The 24,231-nt window shown below is 37.0% G+C and overlaps 1 protein-coding gene across 1 annotated transcript in view; it reads right to left on the reverse strand.

Annotated features, from left to right (window-relative positions):
• Positions 1-9,744: 9,744 nt before the first annotated feature.
• The window catches only part of LOC100722490 (putative ankyrin repeat domain-containing protein 19), a 40,881-nt gene continuing 26,394 nt past the window's right edge, over positions 9,745-24,231 (reverse strand). Inside the window, exons 5-6 of the mRNA XM_063243358.1 lie at positions 10,953-11,008; positions 9,745-10,176 (exon numbers count right to left, since the gene is read on the reverse strand). Of these exons, the coding sequence (XP_063099428.1) occupies positions 9,959-10,176; positions 10,953-11,008 (274 nt within the window). The 3' untranslated portion in view covers positions 9,745-9,958. The remainder of the gene's footprint in view (positions 10,177-10,952; positions 11,009-24,231) is intronic.

Raw genomic sequence — 24,231 nt, forward strand, 5'->3', positions numbered from 1 at the left:
TTGCAATAAACCCTCAACATAAATAATATAAGATGATTTACATAAAGATAGTCTTAACTACCACATCTCCCCTAAGTTCTATAGTGGTAAAAACAAGAAACTGGCTATCAATTCAATCATTATCTTTAGAATAAACTCACCAACTTCTCAGGAAAACTAAGCAGACTTGACATGTCCCTTATGGTGACTTTCTACATTGATCTTAAATGACCTGCATTTGGATCCCAGCACTGCAGAGGGCAATGGAAGGCATCTGGGAGCCAGGCAGGCTAACAGTCAACACATGGGTCAGTTACTTCTTAATTATGAGACCATGGACCATTTAAATAACCCCCATTCATAACAGCAGCCAAATTAATAAAACTGGATTAAAACAGCACAAGTACTTTGTCTGGCCTGGAACAGAACACTAAAACAATTGGTTTCTTTTCTGCATTCACTAATTAGTCACTGTATGATATTTAAAAATCTATATATTCTTACCTGATTAGAGAGTCATCATCAGAAATATCACACACTATTCAAGAAAAAGGTAAAATACATTTTGAATTAACAAAAATATAAACTATTAAAAGTATAACTCTGATGTTTTGACACAAAATAGTCTTTTGGGCTATATCTGTAGCCCATTCTATAATCAGTATTAATAATGCTATTGATACGCAATGCATTAAGAAATATCACTTCCTATTTTTAAGAAATGCAGGGAAGAAGAGAATTTATCTACATTAGATAGCTAAATGAGCAATAGTGCTGTGCACAATGACATCCTACCTAAAGGTATTATATTGACAGAAATGGTACCATTAGCAGTATCGCTGGCATAAGCTGACATGGCAAACAAAGAGCATGACTTTCCTAGAGTAGTGGCACTAGGAACGATCATAAAAGATACACTTATTTTCTTAAGACACAAGGCAGCTGCTGTAGCATTCAGTTGGAACTGTAGAGTTTGAAGAGGAAATACTTTAGCTCAAGGAAGCTGTAAAGGGCATTCTAATTTGCAGCATGGCAAAATATGGGAAGCACACCTGAAACAAGCACCATTGCAATGATTTCCAGCTCTCAGTGGAGAAGAGCTCAGGAGAAGTCTGTGCACTTACTCTTGCTATTCCTCTCCTAAGGAAGATGCTAAGGAGCTCCCTTAGTTCTCCCTGGTTTCTCTGTCATATGTGTGATGCAAACAGGGCTCAAGTTCATCTGCTATCTTACTTCCCATGGAAAGAACCACTTCAGAGCTCAAGCCTTTACAAGCTGGTCCAGTCTGAAAAGCTTAAAAGCCAGCACCGGGGAGGTTGCAACCAGCTGCGAGGGAGCACTATCTTACATGGAATAATGAAAACATACAAATGAAACCACTAACTCACTGAGCCTCTCAGAATGTGACAAGTGAAAGACAAAATTTTACGTCATGTAAATTTGGGGAAAAAACAAAACAACACAAAGAACCAAAAGCCTCAGATTTCCCGTGACAGAGAACCAATTCATACAAAGTCAGGGCTGTGGTTGGACTCAGTGGTAAACATGTGTGCACAGCACGCACAAGACCACTGAGTCCCTAGTACTGAAGGAGTGAGGACCAATAATAATAATGATAAAATCAGTCATGTTTTACTAACTTAACATGACTTGCACTTAAAGGAAGAGGAGCATTTTGACTCACCTATAGCTTTCATTACTCCCTCATCTTACTTCCCATCTCCAGGTAAGAATGAAAGACCTGAGGCACTTTGAGAAGCACAGCACTCGCCAGTGTATGCTTCCATTCTCAAAGGTTCTGTCTGGACCCAACAGAACAAGGTGGTGCAGTTCGTGCTCTGAAGTTCAGCATGATGTCACTTTTGTCAACCCTCCTCATGATGAGGAATCCACATAGAAAGCAGGCCAGCTCAGCATGTGGAGCACATGCCATCAGCGCATATTCATACAAGCATCAAAAACACAAAAACTAAGGCTGGAGGTATAGCTCCATGGTAAATCATTTACCTGGAATGGCCAAAGCACTGGCTTCAGTCCCTAGCAACATCCCCAATAAGAGGAAAAAAGGCAGTTCAAGTAACAGCTTTATTGGCTACATTCAGTTAGCTTGAACAATTATTGCTTTTAATCTTCAAAAATTATCCACTGTATCATTTCAATGATGGAGCAGATCTGCTAAAATGATCACTGCCAGGAAAATGAAAAGTTCAGTTGCTTGCAGTATTGTTGGGGTGGTGCAGGGCCAGGGAGGCAATGAACAAATAGCACAAAGGAGCTGTCTGAGGCATGACACTGCTAAAGGAAACACACAACAAATTTCAATCCACCATCACACGAAGAATGCTAACAGTGAAACTTAGTGTTAAATGCAGACTTTGGATGGGAACCAAGGACCAGTGTAAGTCATCATCTATAACAAGTGTACTACTCTAGAGGACAGCACTGGCCATGGAGGGAGGCAACTCGTGTGAGAGGCACACAGTCTACTGGAAATCTCTGGATCTTCCTTTCAATTTTGCTGTGAATTTAAGCCTGATATTTAAAAATGTTCATAGTGCAAAGGGTACAGTTCAGTGGAGGGGCACTTGCCTTGCATGAATGGAGTCCCAGGTCTACCAATCACTGCAAAAAAGAACGCATAGAAAATAAAAGAGAAGAAACAAAGCTATTCATTAAAGATAGTTACTGAACCCAGTACTGCAGAAGATACGGAAAGTCAGTATAACCCTGGAGATAATTACAAGATCAAAGTAGCACAGACTAGATATCATCTCCTAAACTAAAGAATAGGAAAATACGGAGAACAACATAAGTTACAAACTTGGGTGGGAAAATAATGTATAAGTGACTTAAAATTCTTAGTCACAAAAATCACTTCTCAGTGATAAGGTCATGTAGTAATATGTTATTTACTAAGTCTAATGCATTTATTAACATATTAAAACTTTATTATATGTTATTACACAGACAGTAAACATAGTGATTTAAAACTCTTTTCATGTATAGGATTTCAGAAGTAAAAATTAATAAATGGAGTATTTTGAAATAAAAATTTTCCTACACTTAATTTCTTAAATACTTCTGAATTCTGCGGTATTAAGAAAAAAACAAGAACAAATATAAATGCAGCAGTAAACATACTACACATTTGAATAGACCCATCAGATGGAGAACGCCAACAGTTTGCCCTAATGTTAACTGCCAACGTTAGATGATAACGTAACGATGGACCACTGTAAGTCATCATCTGTAACAAGGGTACTCCTCTAGGGGCGGGCACTGGCCATGGAGGGAAGCAAAACACTTTGTGTGAGAGGGACATGATCAATCAAAGCTCTCTGGATCCTCCTTTCAACTTTGCTGCGAACCTAAGCCAGACATAAAAAACAAAGTTCTTAGTGAAAAGGGTACAGCTCTGTGGTAGAGCACTTGCCTGACTTGAGTGGAGTCTCGGGTTCAGTGGCAACCACTGCAAAAAGGAAGACAATGGAACAGAAAAAAAAGAGAATAAACAAAGAAACAAAGAAAAAGGTATTATTTAAAGAAAGTTAATGAACCTACTAATACCATGATACAGAAATTTAGTATACAATTGGAGATAATTCAAAGACACAGTAACAGTGTGTAGATATCACTTCCTAAACCAGAGTAGGACATTATACAGAACAATACAAATTACATACTTTAGTGGGAAGATAATAATTGTTAAGTGACTTAAAATTTTATTTTTAGTCACAAAAATCACTTTTCAGTAATACCACCATGTAGTAATATTCTTTTACTAAGTCTAACACATTTACTTAAAAAATTAAAAGTTTACTCTAATGTCAGTACACACAAAGTAACCATACTAATTTAAAACTATTTTTCATGTATAGGATTTCAGAAGTAGAAATTAAAGAAGTGTAACATTTGGATTAAAAATTTCCTATAATCATCTCCTAAATTCTTCTGAATATGGAGTATTAACAAACAATTAAGAACAAACATAAATGCAACAGTAAATACCCTACACATTTGAATAGACCCATTAGATGGAGAACACTAACAGTGAGCCCTAACATTAACTGCAGATTCAGATTTTAAGGATAAGGGTAGACTCGTGGTAAGTCATCGTCTATCACAAGTGTACTACTCTAGGGGAGAGCACTGGCCATGGAAGGAGGCAACTTATGTGTGAGAGGCACATGATCAACTGCAAATCTCTGGAGCTTCCTTTCAATTTTGCAGTGAACTTAAACCTGATATAAAAAAGCAAACTTCTTAGTGTAAAGGATACACCTCAGTGATAGCGCACTTGCCTGGCCTGAATGGAGCCACAAGAAAAGGTTGAGGCTCTGCAAAAGGGAAGACAAAAGAAAACAACACAGGAAAAAGCTGTTAATTAAATGTAGTTACCATGTTACAGAAACTCAGTATATACCTGGAGATAATTACAAGATCAAAGTAGCACAGAATAGGTATCATCTCCTAAACCAAAGAATAGGAAAATATATAGAACAATATAAGTCACATACTTAGGCAAGAAAATAATTGATAGGTGACTTAACATTTTATTTTTATTCACAACAATCTCTTCTTAGTGATACAATCATGTAGTAAAATGGTTTTACTAGGTCTAATGCATTTATTAAAATATTAAAACTTCACTATAATGTTAGTGCACAGATACTAGACCTACTGATTTAAAATACTTTATCATGTACAAGATTACAAAATTGAAAATTAAATAAAAGGAATATTTTAAATCATAATTTCCTATACTTCATGTCTTAAATACTTATGAATTCTGGACTTTAACACAAAATTAAGAACAAATATAAATGCAACAGCAAATACACTACACATTTGAATAGACCCATCAGATGGAGAACACTAACAGCTAAACTAATATTAACTGCAGATTTGGAATATAATAATGGACCGGTTTAAGTCACTCTCCATAACAAGTGTTCTAGTCTAAGGGAGGGCACTGGCCATAGAGGGAGGCAACTTAAGTGTGAGAGGTACATGATCAACTGCAAATCTCTGGATCTTCCTTTCAATTTTGCTGTGAACTTAAGCCTGAAATTTAAAAAAACAGTTTATAGTGCAAAGGGTACAACTCCATGGTACAGCACTTGCCTGGTACGAATGGAATCTCAGGTTTTTTGGCAACCACTGCAAAAAAGAAAAGAATGGAACCGAAAAGAAAACAGAAGAGAAGAAACAAGAAGAAAATCTATTAATTAAAGACAGGTACTGAAACTATTACCATGTTATAGAAACTCAATATACAATAGGAGATAATTCCAAGATCAAAGAAACACACTATTACTATCATCTCCTAAACCAAAGAGTGGAATATTATACAAAGCCATATAAATTAAACACTTAAGTGGGAAAATAATTCATAAGAGGGGCAACATTTTAAGTCAAACACATTTGTTTAAAATATTAAAAGTTTAATCTTAATTCACACAAAGTAGCCATAGTGATTTAAAACATTTTCATGTACAGGAATTCAAGGAAAATTAAATGAATGAAGTATTTTAGGTTATAAATTTCCTATAATTCATTTCCTAAATTCTTCTAAATATGGGGTATTAACAAAAAATTAAACACAAATATAAATTGAACTGTAAATACACTTCACATTACAATAGAACCATGAGATGGGGAACACAAACAGTGAATCCTAACACTGACTGCAGACTTCGCTTGGTAATGATGGGCCAGTGTAAGTCATTGTCTACACTAAGTGTACTACTTTAGAGGAGGGCACTGCCTGTGGAGGGAGGCAACTCATGTGTGAGAGGCACACAGTCTACTGGAAATCTCTGGATCTTCCTTTCAATTTTGCCGTGAACTTAATCCTGATGTTTATAAGTGTTCATAGTGCAAAGGGTACAGTTCAGTGGAGGGGCACTTGCCTTGCATGAGTGGAGTGCCAGGTCTACCAATCCCTGGAAAAAAGAACACATAAAAAATAAAAGAGAAGAAACAAAGCTCTTAATTAAAGATAGTTACTGAACCCACTACTGCAGAAGATACAGAAACTCAGTATACCCCTGGAGATAATTACAAGATCAAAGTAGCACAGACTAGATATCATCTCCTAAACTGAAGAATAGGAAAATATGGAGAACAACATAAGTTACAATCTTGGGTGGGAAAATAATGTATAAGTGACTTAACATTTTATTTTTAGTCACAAAAAACTCTTCTCAGTGATACAATCATACAGTAATATGGTTTTTACTAAGTCTAATGCATTTATTAACATATTAAACCTTCACTATATGTTATTACACAGACACTAGACATAGTGATTTAAAACTCTTTTCATGTATAGGATTTCAGAAGTAAAAATTAATAAATGGAGTGTTTTGGAATAAAATTTTCCTACACTTAATTTCTTAAATACTTCTGAATTCTGCAATATTAAGAAAAAAACAAGAACAAATATAAACGCAGCAGTAAACATACTACACATTTGAACAGACCCATCAGATGGAGAACGCCAACAGTTTGCCCTAATGTTAACTGCCAACGTTAGATGATAACGTAACGATGGACCACTGTAAGTCATCATCTGTAACAAGGGTACTCCTCTAGGGGCGGGCACTGGCCATGGAGGGAAGCAAAACACTTTGTGTGAGAGGGACATGATCAATCAAAGCCCTCTGGATCCTCCTTTCAACTTTGCTGCGAACCTAAGCCAGACATAAAAAACAAAGTTCTTAGTGAAAAGGGTACAGCTCTGTGGTAGAGCACTTGCCTGACTTGAGTGGAGTCTCGGGTTCAGTGGCAACCACTGCAAAAAGGAAGACAATGGAACAGAAAAAAAAGAGAATAAACAAAGAAACAAAGAAAAAGGTATTATTTAAAGAAAGTTAATGAACCTACTAATACCATGATACAGAAATTTAGTATACAATTGGAGATAATTCAAAAACACAGTAACAGTGTGTAGATATCACCTCCTAAACCAGAGTAGGACATTATACAGAACAATACAAATTACATACTTTAGTGGGAAGATAATAATTGTTAAGTGACTTAAAATTTTATTTTTAGTCACAAAAATCACTTTTCAGTAATACAACCATGTAGTAATATTCTTTTACTAAGTCTAACACATTTACTTAAAAAATTAAAAGTTTACTCTAATGTTAGTACACACAAAGTAACCATACTAATTTAAAACTATTTTTCATGTATAGGATTTCAGAAGTAGAAATTAAAGAAGTGTAACATTTGGATTAAAAATTTCCTATAATTATCTCCTAAATTCTTCTGAATATGGAGTATTAACAAACAATTAAGAACAAACATAAATGCAACAGTAAATACCCTACACATTTGAATAGACCCATTAGATGGAGAACACTAACAGTGAGCCCTAACATTAACTGCAGATTCAGATTTTAAGGATAAGGGTAGACTCGTGGTAAGTCATCGTCTATCACAAGTGTACTACTCTAGGGGAGAGCACTGGCCATGGAAGGAGGCAACTTATGTGTGAGAGACACATGATCAACTGCAAATCTCTGGAGCTTCCTTTCAATTTTGCAGTGAACTTAAACCTGATATAAAAAAGCAAACTTCTTAGTGTAAAGGATACACCTCAGTGATAGCGCACTTGCCTGGCCTGAATGGAGCCACAAGAAAAGGTTGAGGCTCTGCAAAAGGGAAGACAAAAGAAAATAACACAGGAAAAAGCTGTTAATTAAATGTAGTTACCGAAACTACTACTACCATGTTACAGAAACTCAGTATATACCTGGAGATAATTACAAGATCAAAGTAGCACAGAATAGGTATCATCTCCTAAACCAAAGAATAGGAAAATATATAGAACAATATAAGTCACATACTTAGGCAAGAAAATAATTGATAGGTGACTTAACATTTTATTTTTATTCACAACAATCACTTCTTAGTGATACAATCATGTAGTAAAATGGTTTTACTAGGTCTAATGCATTTATTAAAATATTAAAACTTCACTATAATGTTAGTGCACAGATACTAGACCTACTGATTTAAAATACTTTATCATGTACAAGATTACAAAATTGAAAATTAAATAAAAGGAATATGTTAAATCATAATTTCCTATACTTCATGTCTTAAATACTTATGAATTCTGGACTTTAGCACAAAATTAAGAACAAATATAAATGCAACAGCAAATACACTACACATTTGAATAGACCCATAAGATGGAGAACACTAACAGTGAAACTAATATTACCTGCAGATTTGGATTATAATAATGGACCGGTTTAAGTCACTCTCCATAACAAGTGTTCTAGTCTAAGGGAGGGCACTGGCCATAGAGGGAGGCAACTTAAGTGTGAGAGGTACATGATCAACTGCAAATCTCTGGATCTTCCTTTCAATTTTGCTGTGAACTTAAGCCTGAAATTTAAAAAAACAGTTTATAGTGCAAAGGGTACAACTCCATGGTACAGCACTTGCCTGATACGAATGGAATCTCAGGTTTTTTGGCAACCACTGCAAAAAAGAAAAGAATGGAACCGAAAAGAAAACAGAAGAGAAGAAACAATGAAGAAAAACTATTAATTAAAGACAGGTACTGAAACTTTTACCATGTTATAGAAACTCAATGTACAATAGGAGATAATTCCAAGATCAAAGTAGCACAGTATTTGTATCAGAAAATATCCAGTATCCAGAAAATATCCAGGAATATTATACAAAGCCATATAAATTAAATACTTAAGTGGGAAAATAATTCATAAGAGTGACAACATTTTAATTTTAGTCACAAAAATCACTTTTCAGTAATACAGTCTTGTAGAAATATTCTTTTACTAAGTCCAACACGTTTATTTAAAATATTAAAAGTTTAATCTTAATTCATACAAAGTAGCCATAGTGATTTAAAACTTTTCATGTATACAAATTCAAGGAAAATTAAATGAATGAAGTATTTTAGGTTATAAATTTCTTGTAATTCACTTTCTAAATTCTTCTAAATATGGAGTATTAACAAAAAATTAAACACAAATATAAATTGAACTGTAAATACACTTCACATTACAATAGAACCATGAGATGGGGAACTCTAACAGTGAATCCTAACACTGACTGCCGACTTTGCTTGGTAATAATGCGCCAGTGTAAAGTCATTGTCTACACCAACTGTACTACTTTAGAGGAGGCCACTGGCTGTGGATGGAGGCAACTCATGTGCAAGAGGCATGTGATCAACCAAAAATCTCTGGATCTTGCTCTCAATTTTGCTCCAAAATTAAACCTGATTTAAAAAAATCTTAGTGCAAAGGGTACAGCTCACTGATAGAGTACTTACCTGGCATGGATGGAGCCTCCATTTTAATTGCAACCACTGCAAAAAAGAAGACAAAAGAAAAGAAAAGCATACAGGAGAAAAGAAAGAAACAAAGGGTAAAAGCTATTAAATGAAAATAGTCACTAAATCTACTAGTATCATGTTACAGAAACTCAGTATACAAATTCACATAATTTCAAGATCAAAGCACCACAGTATAGGTATAATCTCTTAAGTGAAGAACAGGAAAATATCCAGAAAAATATAAACTGCACATCTAAGTGAAAATAATTGAGAAAATTGACTTAATGTAATAGTTCTAGTCAAAAACTCACTTTTTAGTGATATAACCATATTATAATATTCTTTCACTAAGTCTAACAAATTTACTTAAATTAAAACTTTAGTGTTAGTGTGTATAAATTAGCCATACTGATTTAGAACTCTTTTTCATGTATGGGATTTCTGAAGTAAAAATTAAATAAATGGAGTATTTTAGATTATAAATTTCCTATACTTAATTTCTTAAATACTTCTGAATTCTGCAGTGTTAAGAAAAAATAAAGAATAAACATAGATGCAACAGTAAATATGCTACACATTTTAAAACAGCCATCTGATAGAGAACACTAAAAGTGACACTTCGGATGGTAACGATGGACCCCTGTAAATCATAGTCTATAACAAGCATTCTAATGTAGTGGAGGCCTCTGGCCCCTGAGGAAAGCAACCCATGTGTGAGAGGCACATAATAAACCAGAAATTTTTGGATATCCTCTTAATTTTGCTGTGAACTAAAACCTGATATAAAAAACAAACTTCTTGGAGCAAAAGATACACCTGAGTGGAGGGGTACTTGCCTGGTGTTAAAGAAGTCTCAGATTCACTTGAAACCACTACAAATAAGAGAACAGAAGAGATAAAGAAAAGAAACAAAGAGAAAACACTATTAATTGAACATAGTTACTGAATCTACCATTACCATGTTACAGAAACTCGGTATACAATAGGAGATAATTCCAAGATCAAAGTAGCAGTGATAGATATTATCTCCTGAACTGAGGAGTAACAAATTATACAGATCCATATAAATGACATACTTAGGATGGAAAATAACTGATAAAAGTGACTTAGCATGCTATTTTTAGTCACAAAAATCACTTTTCAGTAATAAAATCATGGAGTAATATTCCGTTACTAAGTCTAATCCATTACTTAAAATATTAAAAGTTTACTCTAATGTTAGTGCACAGAAAGTAGCCACACTGGTTTAAAATTCTTTTTTGTGTTTAGAATTTTAGAAGTAAAAATTAAATAAATGGAATGTTTTAGATTAGGTCTTTCTTGTAATTCATTTCTTAAATAATTCTGAGTTCTGAATTATTAAAAAAATTAAGGAAATATAAATTTAATTGACACAGTGAATGTTTTAACTCCTCTGTGTTCAAAATTTTTTCTTACTCTTTTCCTTTTTTGTTGTTTTTGTCTTTTGTTTTTTGTTCTTTGAGACAGGGTCTCACTATGTAGTGCAGGATTGCCTTCAACACAAGAAGGTACTCCTGCCTCAGCCTCGCCAGTGCTGGGGTTACAGGTTTGTGCCTTCACACTTATCCTTTTGTCTTTGAAAATCAAGACAGGGCCACCAAGTGTAATTCACTATGAGAAGTCTTACCTGCAGGGCTATTGTCAGAATTTGAAGATTCCTTTTTTTCACATTGAGAATTTTTTCTATGCAAAAAAAGTGATTTAAAATTGATATAAAACATATTAAATTACTAAGCGTATTTCAGACAATGTTAGATCTAATATGAAAACTTTACTCCAATACTTTACTCCAAATCTGTCGTGTCTACAAAACTTTATTACACCTGTAATTAAGGAAGAAAAAACAGTAAGTAAAGTGAGGCAGGCATCAATCAAGAAAGGCAAGACAGCTCCAAGCATTAGCTGGATTAGCACAATTTAAGAGAAACTGTCTTGAAATCACAAGCTCCGGCTCGAAAACCAACAGCTGTTTCTTTTTGCATAAGTCATTTCCCTTAGACTCAAAGTCTTATAAACTGTAAGGACTTGGCTAATTTAGTTTACCAGAATCCCATGAAGGTTTGATGAGGTAACATAGAAACCTGCTCTCAGAAATAATAAAGTAAGGGGTGAGTAGTTCCTAAATGCTCACCTAATTTGGAATTCCAACTACAACCCAATGTGTGTATTTTCAGATTGTAGTATTCAAGTGCTGTAGTTACCAGAAAATAATGGGTCTTAATTTGGACTATGAACTCTTCTCTTCTCTGTGGCTTATAATTCATGGTATATCAACTTTTAAATAATTTATAACTAAGTCTATTTATAAATATCTCATTAAATTGGACAACATATTTGTCCTCTACTACTGAACTAGTTATGCCAATGGCAGAAAAGTAACAGATATCAGGACCTGAAATAAAACTTCAAGCAGAACACATAACTGTATCAGACAAACACGACCAGACAGGGAAAATCAAATAATAATTAATACAATTGTGATGGAGCTGTTTAATTCCCCATTGTCACAAAGACATAAACCAAGTAGACAAAAATCAGCAAACAAATATCAGAACTGAATAAAACCTGTGAACAAGTGGACTTGGTAAGTGTTTACAACATTCCACCGAACAACATTAGGATACATGTTCTTCTCAGCTGCAAATGGGACATTCTCTAGACCATATACTGACCCACAGAATATGCTTAAGTAAGTACTAAGGAACTGAACTTATCCCAGGCATATTTCCTGATGACATCCCAGTGAAACTGGATATTAACACCAAAAGAAACCACAAAAATTCCATAAACACATGGAAATAAATAACATACTCCTGAACAACCAATGGGTCACAGATGAAATTAAAAAAGAAATTAAACAATGTCTACAATTAAATGAAAATGCAGATACAACTTCCTGAAACCTTTGGAATGCAATGAAAGTAGTCCTATGGGAAATTTGTAATAGTGAAGTCTCACATCAGAAAAACAGAAGGAGCAACAACTTAATGTTGCATCTCAGGTTTCTAGGTAAAGAGGAGAAAGGGAAGACTAAAACCCATATAAAGGAGGAAGTTATAAAGATCAGTGTATAAGATAGACAGTGATATTACTGAGTTTTGTTGGATCATTGAACAGAACTGTTTGGTCTCACAGTTTGAATGTCCAATACATAAGCTTTAATTTTGTAATTTGAACAAATATTTCTAAGATGACAATATGTAATCCACTAACTAGTGATTTCCTACTGTTTATTTTTTTTCTGAAATTCTGTATAACTTGTACCCTTTTTCTGCTTTTTTCTTTTTCCCCTTAAATAAAATTGAAAAAAAAAAGATCAGTGCAGAAATTAATGCAACTGACACTAAGAAGATAATACAGAGAACTAATGAAGTTAAAAGTTAGTTCTTTTAATGACCTGGAATGGACTAATATTCTTCCTCTACACAACAAAACTCTGAGTGTGATTCTAATAAAGATCTGCTAGTTCAATTTCTGTCTGTCTCCAATTGAAATGAAAGGCAAAACACTCTTCTATGTGGGACATATTGTGTCATGCTGGGGCTTAGTTCTCTTTAAATGCAACTAATCTACTATGAATTCAGAGAGTGTCATTTAATGGCTTCTGTATGAGACAAAATCTGTAAATATTCTAGAGTCTTGGTTCCAAAACAAAAGTAAATTTTCAGTACTAAACAGTTTCAGAAGCCAATCAGAAGTTGTTGCCAATTCAAGGCTTATTTCAGGACCTTTCAGAACTTATTTAAAGGTGCTACTCTGTATAAAGAGACTTCTGGGTAAAGATCTGGTAACAAAGAAAAAAGGAACTTTGATCTCTTTCTTAAACATTACTTGAGCCCTCCAAGACTTTACAATGATCCCAACTCTTATTTTCTGGCAGAAGACTAATGAAGGTCTCAAAGCATGAGCCACGGTGAAGGTCTCCACCAACATGCAGGATCCATGTAGGATTCTGAAGGAGTAGGTATAGTCATTTTGCTTCCTATGCTTGGGGCAAATCTATGAGGTTCAGCCACCAATGTAAAGTGCTGCTAGTTCAGGGATAGAAACTGAATATAAAAGCACAAATACTAAATCAGTAAGTAAAATAGGCTGCAATTAAGTGTGTATTTCCATGAAGGCTCAGAGATCTGAATCAGTAATGACAACCTAGGACCAAATCTTAATCACCACTACACTGAGAGATATTTAATAGCAACACAAATCACGAAAGCACATTTGACTTGTGAAAGAGGACTGAATTCCTCAGTTTTAAGCAATCTCTTGGATTTTTGGAAAATTCATGGAGGAGGGTTTAGGAGCTCCCACAGGAAAGTAACAAGATTTTCTGCTAACTTAGACATGTCAGGACCCAAGTGGTTAATTAGAAAAATCTAAAATGTGACACTACTTGTACACCATGGAGAATTGTATTAGCAATTACATGGGATCGCTAAGGATAATGATCCTCAATTCCCAAGAGTCTGGGGTGTATCTCAGTGCTATGACACATGCCTCACATGTGTGAAGCTCTCAGTTAAATCCCTGCTTTTGTGCTTTATGAACCTATGTTAAACTTCTTTAGCTAGTGGAAGATCAAACGACCAGCAAAATGAGAGCACAAATAGCAAACCTCAGTCTGAGAGCCCCACTCCCAGACAAAGCCAATGCCCCTGTCCCAAAGCAGAGTTTGATGATAACCCAGGAATTCAGCATTGTATCCCCAGCTGACATAGATGCCTGCCTGGGACCCACACTGGGTAAGGAGATCCCAGACCTGAGCACACCATCCCCCAGTCCTGGGTTCCCCACAGCACAGGGTCACAAAGGTGAAAACCAACAGATCCACCTTCACTAGGAAGAGAGTAATGCCCAGAAAGTTTCAGTCCAACACTGAACTGACAGCCTACCTCAGAGAACAGGCAAGATCCTTTGGAGACAGGATAGATAGGGTGAGAGCTAAATACAGATCTCCTGGGGTCAACTGGGAGGTATGGGTTTTAAACAGGAAGATCATGGAGGCAGCATTCTCTTGTGGGAGACCAGGTTTGGTGGAAGTAACAGTTAGAGGGCCACTTCTAAAGAGGGCATACATAGTGCATGTATGCACTATGCCACTTATATCCATCAAAACTTAGTGGCATGAACTACTACAGTAAGTATAACTCACTTAAAAGATAGTCTTCCTTGTTTTGGTGAAGGGCTGATCATGAGTGGTTTCTAGGATTTGTGAGTATCCACTTGAAATTTGATTCCATTGTTGTTGTTGAATTTATTACAACAGCCAATGTAACACATCAGTGGCCGGGAATTAATTTTCTCTCTATGCCACCAGGTGCATAGCTGGGGTGGGGGATATACCATACTGTGATTTACTCCCCACCAAAACAGGACATTAGGCCGAAGAATTTGTAAACTTAATCACAAAAACAAACAGAAGAAAATGAAACATGGAAAGATAAGGCAATAAAATGCCCTCACAACCTCCTAACACCCTCCAGACCAATTTGGAGGTCCCTAGGGAGGAAATCATAAACCACAGAGCAGAAATCTCTGAAATGGTATCCATACAGATAAAACACTTTCACAAGGAAGTTTGCAAACTTTAAGAAGATATAACTAATCAGATAATGAGCCTTCTGAAACACATAGTCAACAAATTCAGAGAAGATACTAATAAATAGGTTTTAGAACTACAGAAAGAGATATGAATATGAATACCTATAATAGAAAACAATAGGAATTCAAAAATGTTTAATGTAAACAGCGCAAACCTAGGAAACAGGTTGAGATCAATGATCACTTATGTACCTTAAAAGCAACAAAGAGACAAGAAAAATGGATCTTATATCTCCTAGAAAATTCAAAGAAGACTAATACAAGAGGAATACAAATTAGTGGAAACTCAGAAGACAGCAGAATGGACATAGAAAACTTGTTAGGGAAAGAAATAGCAGAAATCATACAAGCAGGTGAAGTATGATCACAATAGACTTGATTAGAAAATACTACTCCATGCCACATACTTTAAAAAACAGACATATAACACAAGAAGTGTATCTTAAAGGCTATTGATGCAAAGTAATGAATTGCCTATTAAGGAAAAGCCAGCAGAATTATAATAGATTTCTCAGCACAAAACTTAAAGGCAAGGACAGCATGGAAGTCAGTGTTTCAAGCTCTAAAGGGAAATAACTTCTAACCTTGACTAAAATTATCTCTCAAAATTGATGAATAAGATACTTCCATAATAAAGAAATCCTAAAGATACTTATGACCACCCAACAAATATTCCAAAAACTTTGCAAGTATATCTTAGGACAAAATGAATCTAAAAACATCAAAGATGCAAATAAAAAAATACACCATGGTACAGGAGACCAGAAAATGGCGGCTTGGTAGGGGATTGGGTGGAGTCTCTCCAGAGAAATCATATTAAAAGCTAGAATATGACAACATGGAGAGGGCCAGACAAATGGTAACGATTCTTATTAACTAAGACAGTGCAGCTGGAGGATTTAATGTCGTGCTGAGACTGTGAAGGCTGAAAACGGGAGGCTGCAAATCCCACGCCTTTAAATCAACAATTTGACCCGTGGACCCAACAGGAAAAGCTGTGTTGGCTTTTGGTGACTGCTGGAAACTGAGACCTGAGATCCCGAGAAGCAGCCAGGACTGCAGGAGATCGTAAAAGGCTCTTGAGCTCCAAAGCCGAAAACTGAGCACATTTCTGACCGGTCCGTGCTGTGCCGGGAGTGCACACCGTGCATATCTCTGACCGTTCCGTGCCATGCCGGGAGTGCACGCTGCGCAGATCTCTGTCCATTCCACACGGTGCCGGGAGCGCACACAGCGCGGATTCCTGACCGTTCCGCGCCGTGCCGGGAGTGCACGCAGCGTGGATTCCTGACCGCTCCGCACTGTGCTGGGAGCGTGGGAAAGGTGGGCAGCGTGGACCCTGGTGAGTACTGGGGGCCCCGCGGCTGCTGGGGTTGACCAGAGAATGTCTTGGAACTGGGCAGTGCCCGCCACCACAAGGACATCAATATCACAGAGTCTGGTGGCAGCCATCTTACAGTTGGGCAGAACCTACAGCTTGGTGGCATCACTGAGTCCCCCTGTAGGGAGAGCTGGTGGAAGGCATCTTGAAATTGGGCAGAGCCTGAGTACGTGTTGGCTTCAGTGTCATACAGAGAACTAGTGGGAGACATCTTGAATTTGGGCAGTTCTGCTGTTCTGGTGCTCCTGTCACAGAGAGGTCTGGAAGAGAACAGCTGGGATTTGGGCAGGACCCTGTGCCATAGTGACATTAGTCAGCTGCTTCTGGTAAAAAGAGAACCAGCAGGAGCTACTGGGGCTAAACCAAGCCTCTGCTTGGGGCCCAACAAGCAGATACAAAGTAGTCACAACTCAGTGACATCCAGAAAGTACAGCCTAATTTATGGTGCAGAGGCTGGAGACTAGCCTGTACCACCCCTGCATCCCAGCCTACCCCAGATAACAGCAAATTGGGGAGGACAGCAAAAACTCAAGTCAGCACGCTTCTGAAAGTCCCTAAGCAATTTGGAGAGGGCCATAGAACCCCAGGACAGTCTGAAAGAAACCAGAAACATGACAAGAGATAAAAATTTTAAAAAATCTCCAGCTGCCCAACATGAGAAAATAAGCCCAGGAGAAGTAAACACCGAAGAGAACAAGCACAGTAACCATCCATTGCTCGACACAGCATCAGCCGAAATTAAAAAGTACCTTCATGATCTCATAGAAGAATTTAAAGTGTACTCCTGATTCAAGTGAGACAAGATATAAAGAGATTAATTAAAGAAATGACAAGCCCCGCCCAAGAGAACACAGATGGAAGAACTGAGGAAATCAGAAAAGAAAGAGAAACTTCTGAAGAAGAATTTAAACATAACTTAGAATGCATGAAACAGATTCAAAGAGAATAATACCAGGAAACTAAAAACTCCATTGAACACTGGCAAAATACCTTGACAGAAACTAAAGACAACCTTCTGAAACTTGAAGAGAGATTTATGGCATATGATTGTGAAAGAAAAAGCCTCTTAAAAATAACAAGGAACCAGAAAGAAGCAATTCAAAAACTAGAAGATGACAAAAAGATACATAACTTAAGAATAAAGAATGTGAGTGAGGAAGCAGGAGCAACCAATAATGAAATACAAAGAATATTCACAGATATATTAAAGCAAAATTTCCCATATTTAGCAAAAAGAAATGATATCCAGATAAAAGAGGCATACAGAACACCAGCTACCTACAACCAAAACAGATCTACGCCTAGACATATAATAATAAAGATTCCAGAAATCCACCAAAAGAACAGAATATTAAAAGCAGCCAAAGAAAAGATGCAGATTATCTACAATGGGAAAACTATCAAAATAACAGCAGACCTATCAACACAAACTCTTAAGTCAAGAAGGGAGTGGGGAGAAATATTCCAAGTCCTGAAAGAAAATGATATGCAACCGAAGCTCATATACCCGTCAAAACTCTCTCTCAAAATTAATGGAGAAATAAGATATTTTCAAGACAAGGAGGAACTGTGGGAGTTCATGGCCACCAATCCAACCCTACAGAGGGTGCTGAAGGACATTACAGAGAAAGAGAGGAAGAGATACCAGGATTCCAGCAACAGTGGCAGAGAGGCCTCAGTGAACAGGGCAGACAGTGGAATGAGGGAATAAGGTGGACAAATTATAGCAGAAAAGTGGAGTAGCAGACATGAGGCAGAGACGGTAAGCTATCGTCTTTAGTATAGACAGCTCTGAAACTCTATTTAAAAAAAGAAAAAGGCAGAGGTCATTGTTAATGGTGTATAAGGATTTAAAAGACATAGTAGTCTTATTGACATATTTAGTTTGAATTTAATATATACTGGTCTGTCCACTCATGTCAGATTTGAGGGCACAGACATCTTGACCCAAAAATAGCAGGTTATACCATGGTAACTATCCTTACTTTCCTATTAACTTAAACTGAAATCCTACAATACTTACATTGTCTTACTGTGACTGATCTTAATTGAATCTGAATCATAAGACTATGGGTTGGCCATGGCTGATTTTATTTGAAATTGGTATGCTTGTTAGTATCAACACTAAAAGTAGAGGCAACTACTCTGAGGATGACAAGATGTAAAGGATATCCATACTGGTATTAATTAGTAACAGCTCTCAAATCCTACAATGCTGTCAAAGTTAAGTTTTTATAAAAATAGGTGATACTATATTTAACTATAATAAGCCAGTGTGGTAGTCAAATCTATTGAAAATAACAAGAGAAAACATAGTAACTATGGAAGATCATCTATATTGTGGTCTTATATGTCTTATCCATTGCATGTTTTGCTGGGAAACTGTTTTTGCTGTCTTGCTATGACTTGGTATTCCCTATAACACAGAGAGGATAGATATATATGTAGAAATTCACACATGGGTTTTTTTTCTTCTTTTTAATTATTTATGGGAACAGATTATATAATGCAAGATGTAATGAACAGATACTCTGAGGAAGAGACACTAAGAAACCCGAGGCTAATTTTGTAGCATTATGATAGAAATACTAGCAATACTATTGTTCACTGATTAGAATGACATTGGACTGGTTTCTTGAGTTCAATTTCAGCATATGTAGAGATGGGGACAGCTATCACAAAGAGAATGAGAGATGAGATGGTGGTTACTATTGTCTTCCCTAATTTGGAACTTGAGGACCTAAAAAGCCTCCAATGATTTGATTATTTCTATAATATACAATAAGTATATAAGGTGGGTGAATATGGGAACAACTATTTGTAAGAAACTAGAGACAATTAGATAGACAATGAAGATCTGCAGTGGGCTGGCTGTGAAATCTGTATTTCTTTAACTTGTTTTTTTAACTGCTTTGTTCTGTTTTGAGATGTTTAATCTTACCCTCTTTGAGATGTAAAACAAATGTGTAGGACTGACAACCATATTACTGAGCTCTTGTTCGATCATAGAGCAGAAGGGTTTGTAGGGTCACTTTATGAATGTCATTCTAAATACTTTAATTCTATAACATGAACAGCTATTTCTAAAATGACAATGTGTAACTTATCAACCAGCAATTTCTTACCGTTTGTTTTTCTGTAAGTTTGTATTATTTCTACCCTTTTTTAATCTCCATGTATTCTTTTGTTTCCTTTTCATAAAAAAACAATATACAGGCAGAGGAGGGGCTGGGCGGATCTGGGGTGCCTGCATTGGCCTCTCCGTGTGTTTGGAGGACTGTGGATATCTCTGCGAGCAAGGAGGGATCGCAAGTTCCTGAGGCACCACGGCCTGTGGTGAGTGCTCAGCACACTCAGCCCAAATCTCAGACTGTTCCGGACCCTCCAGGCTTCTGGGTGCAGTGAAGTGGAGTAGTGGGTTTGAGGCCTCTACATCTGCCTCCCCATCCCGGCTGCACTTGGAGAACTGCTGAGCTTCCGATGGGTGGGCAGGCCCACACTATCCCCCGAGCCCAGCCTGCCATGCCTAGCCATCGGTGTGCAGAGGAGGGGCTGGGCAGATCTGGGGCACCTGCATCAGCCTCTCCGTGTGTCTGGAGGACTGTGGATATCTCTGCAAGCAGGGAGGGATTGAAGGTTCCTGAGGCACCGCGGCCTGTGGTGAGTACCCTAACCCTGCTGTGATTGGAGAGCTGTGGAGCTTCCAAGGGGCAGATGGGCGCACAGTGTCCCTGAGGCCCAGCTTGTCTGGAACTGCAGAGTTCTGAGCAGGCAGAGGAGGGCCATTGGTTCTGCAGGCCCAGTGGCTTGGGGTAGCGTGGTGCCAGAGTCTCAGTAGCTGCCAACATACAAGGGGATTTTCAACAGATCCTGAGGAAGCTTTCAAATAACACTTGAAACACAGAAATTTAGGAAAATGACAAAATGAAAGACCAAATTACAACCTCAAACCTCCAGCCCATCTCAAGAAACCCTAGGAGCAATATATATAGAAGAAAATATATGCCATGCGCCTCAAATATTGGACACAATAGCTACTGAAATTAACAAGCAACTCCAGGAAGCTTTAAAGAAATTCAAACTCGAAATAATCTCCCAGATAAAAGAAGAAAAGATGAAAGAGATTCTAAATATATCTAAAGAAAACACAGATAAAAAATTGGAGGAACTAAACAAAAAGATAGAATCCCTAGACGAGCAATATAAGAAACAAACAGAATACATAATGCAGATGCACAGAGATATACAGGAAATAAAAAACTCCACTGCAAGTTGTAAAAACTGCCTTAATGAAAGTGAAGATAGAATTTCAGACCTTGAAGACAGGATTGCAGCTAGTGAACAGGAAAGGAAAGATCTTTTAAAAATAAGGAATCAGGAAACAACAATTCAACAACTGCAAGACGATTCAAAGAAGAATAACATAAGAATGATAGGGATTAATGAAAAAGAAGGAGACAACATAAAGGATGTCAAAAGGATATTTAGAGAAGTAGTAGCTGAAAATTTCTCAAGCATGAGATCAGAAACTGACATCAGGATCAGTGAAGCATATAGAACTCCAAATAGTCATAACCAAAATAAAACTACACCCAGACATATAATAATCACCATCCCAGAAATCCAACACAAGAATAGATTATTAAAAGCTGTCAGAGAGAAAAGACAGATCACTTATAAAGGAAAACCTATCAGAATCATAGCAGACTTCTCATCACAAACAATAAAGTCAAGAAGAGCATGGAGTGAAGTATTCCAGATCCTAAAGCAAAATGATTTCCAACCTAGACTGATATATCCTGCAAAACTATCATTCAGAATAGATGGTGAAATATGATACTTCCATGACAAAGAACAGCTGAAGAACTTCATGAACACCAAACCAACCCTGCAAAAAATATTGAAAGACAGTTTAGATACACAAAGGAAAAAACCACTAAGCAAAGCAAATAATTAAACAGAACAGAAAGATAAAGATGCAACAGCAGAGAGATAACATTCCTACAATAAACCAGCATTTGACAGTAATAACCATTAATGTAAATGGTCTCAATGCACCAATCAAAAGAAACAGACTAGTAGAATGGATCAAGAAACAAAATCCAACCATATGCTGTTTACAGGAAAGCCATCTAACCCAGAAGGATACTCACAGACTGAAAGTCAAAGGATGGAAAACAATTCTTCATGCAGCAGGAATCCAAAAAAAGGCAGGAGTAGCCATTCTGTTTGCAGACAATGTGAACTTTAAACCAACAATGACCATAAAGGACAAAGAAGGTCACTACATACTCATAAGGGGAAAACTCCAAGAGGAAGAGATAACTATCTCAAATATATACGCACCAAACTCCAGAGCACCCAGTTATATAAAACAATTATTAACAGAAATGAAAACTCAAATTATCAGTAACACAATTGTAACAGGAGACCTTAATACGCCATTGACACCAAGGGACAGATCAACCAGACAGAAAATGAGCAAAGAAATAACAGAACTGAATCACACCTGTGAACAAATGGGTTTGATAGACATATACAGAATGTTCCACCCAACAACATCAGAATACACATTCTTCTCGGCAGTACATGGATCATTCTCTAAAATAGACCATATATTAGCTAACAGAACATATTTAAACAAATGCAAAAGAGTTGAAATCATCCCTTGCATGTTATCAGATCATAGCGCTCTAAAATTAGAAATTAATGATAAAAGATACTGCAAAAATCCCGCAAACACATGGAAACTGAATAACACACTCTTGAGTAATCAGGGGGTCACAGAAGAAATTAAAGAAGAAATTAAACAATACCTAAAAGAAAATGAAAATGCAGATACAACTTACCGGAATCTGTGGGATGCAATGAAAGCCGTCCTGAGAGGAAAATTTATTGCACTGAGTTCCCACATCAGGAAAACAGAATGAAGACAAATAAATAACTTGATGCTACACATCAAACAGCTAGAAAAAGAAGAGCAAGTCAAGCCCAAAGCCAAAAGAAGAGAGGAAATTATAAAAATCAGAGCAGAAATCAATGCAATAGAGACTAAGAAAACAATCCAAAGAATCAACGAATCAAAGAGTTGGTTCTTTGAAAGAATAAATAAAATCGATAAGCCCCTAGCCAACCTTATTTTAAAAAGGAAGAAAAAGCTCAAATTCATGCAATAAGAAATGAAAAAGGTGAAATCACTACAGACCCAATAGAAATACAGAAGATCAACATCTATTTCGAAACCTCTACTCTCAAAAGTTTGATAACACAGAATAGACAGATTCTTAGAAGCATATGAAGTACCAAAGCTAGATCAAGAGGAGGTAAAGCTGTTGAATAACCCAAACTCTGTTAATGAAATGGAAAATGTAATTAAGTCCTTACCCACCAAGAAGAGCCCAGGCCCAGATGGATTCACTGCAGAATTCTACAAGAAATACAAAGAAGACCTAATGCCGACACTCCTCAAGCTATTCAATGAAATTGAAAGGGAAGCAATCCTTCCTAAGTCATTCCTAGAAGCAAATATTACTCTAGTACCAAAACCTGAGAAAGACCCAACTAAAAAAGAGAACTATAGACCGATCTACCTAATGAACACAGATGCAAAAATCCTCAATAAAATATTGGCAAATAGGATCCAGCAAATCATCAAGAAGATTATACACCATGACCAAGTGGGATTCATCCCAGGAATGCAAGGATGGTTCAACATATGCAAATCAATAAATGTAATCCACCATATCAATAAAGCCAAAAATAAGAATCACATGATCATTTCTATAGATGCAGAAAAAGCCTTCAATAAGGTCCAACATTTATTCCTCATAAGAACTTTACAGAAAATTTGAATAGATGGTCTTTACCTCAATATAATAAAGGCCATTTGTTGTAGTCCGGGGTTATACACAGAGAACAATTCAGATCAGGACATGGAGTTTATAATATTTTTATAATGGTCACTGGAAGTTAACACAGGAGAATGCAGGAAATCCATCCGCAACATCAACGACATAGATTATTTAGTCAAGAGTCTACACCCCATGGCAATGTCCCACATGAGTCCAGATAAAAACCCAGAGCTCAGGACAATGCCTCCACGAGTCCAACTGGAAGTCCAGGGCCCACAAGGACTCACGCCAGTCTCTTTTACGGATTCATGCCGGGAAGACCCAAGGGTCAGCGGTGGAAGCCAGAAAGTCCATGCCAGCAGGATGAAGGAACTGGGCTAGTGGGATGAGGGTTCTACACTGGAGCTGAGAAGTCACACTCACAACAAAGAGCAGGGCTGTCCTGAAAGGAACCACAGCTGTCCTCAGCGACACGGAGGCCCCGAGCTCCTCCGATGACAAGCACAGTCGGGAACGTGCCAGGAAGCAGCGTGAGGAGTTCACCCTGGAGACCAGGCAGCACATGTCTTCCCCTCCAGAGCCAGGAAGCAATGCTCGATGTGAAGACCAAAGCTTCTCCAGGAGAACCAACAGCTCAGACAGCAACTTGTAGGAGAACTAACAATGCCTCCATAACGCCTCAATCCCTCTCTAAACCTCTCTTCTTCTCCACCTATTTATCCTGGCAACCCTCCTCAGGTGGAGCATCTTCTCTCAATGCATGCTGATGTAATCCAGCTGGCGTTAAGTTGACCACTAGTTATCGAACCATAACACCAATTATGACAAACTAACAGCCAGCATCATACTAAGTGGCCAAAAATTGAAAGCCTTTACTTTAAAATCAGGCACAAGACAAAGATGTTCTTTATCATCACTCCTATTTAATATAGTACTGGAAGAGCAATTAGGCAAGAAAGAGAAATAAAAGGGGTAAAGATAAGAAAAGAAGAAGTTAAATTATCATTGTTTAGATGACATGATACTCTACATAGAAGACCCCCTAAACTCCATTGAAAGACTCTTAGATACAATAA

This window comes from Cavia porcellus, unplaced genomic scaffold (assembly GCF_034190915.1).
Source record: "Cavia porcellus strain 051 isolate PalLab524CR breed Dunkin Hartley unplaced genomic scaffold, mCavPor4.1 scaffold_38, whole genome shotgun sequence".
NCBI classification, from domain to species: domain Eukaryota; kingdom Metazoa; phylum Chordata; class Mammalia; order Rodentia; family Caviidae; genus Cavia; species Cavia porcellus.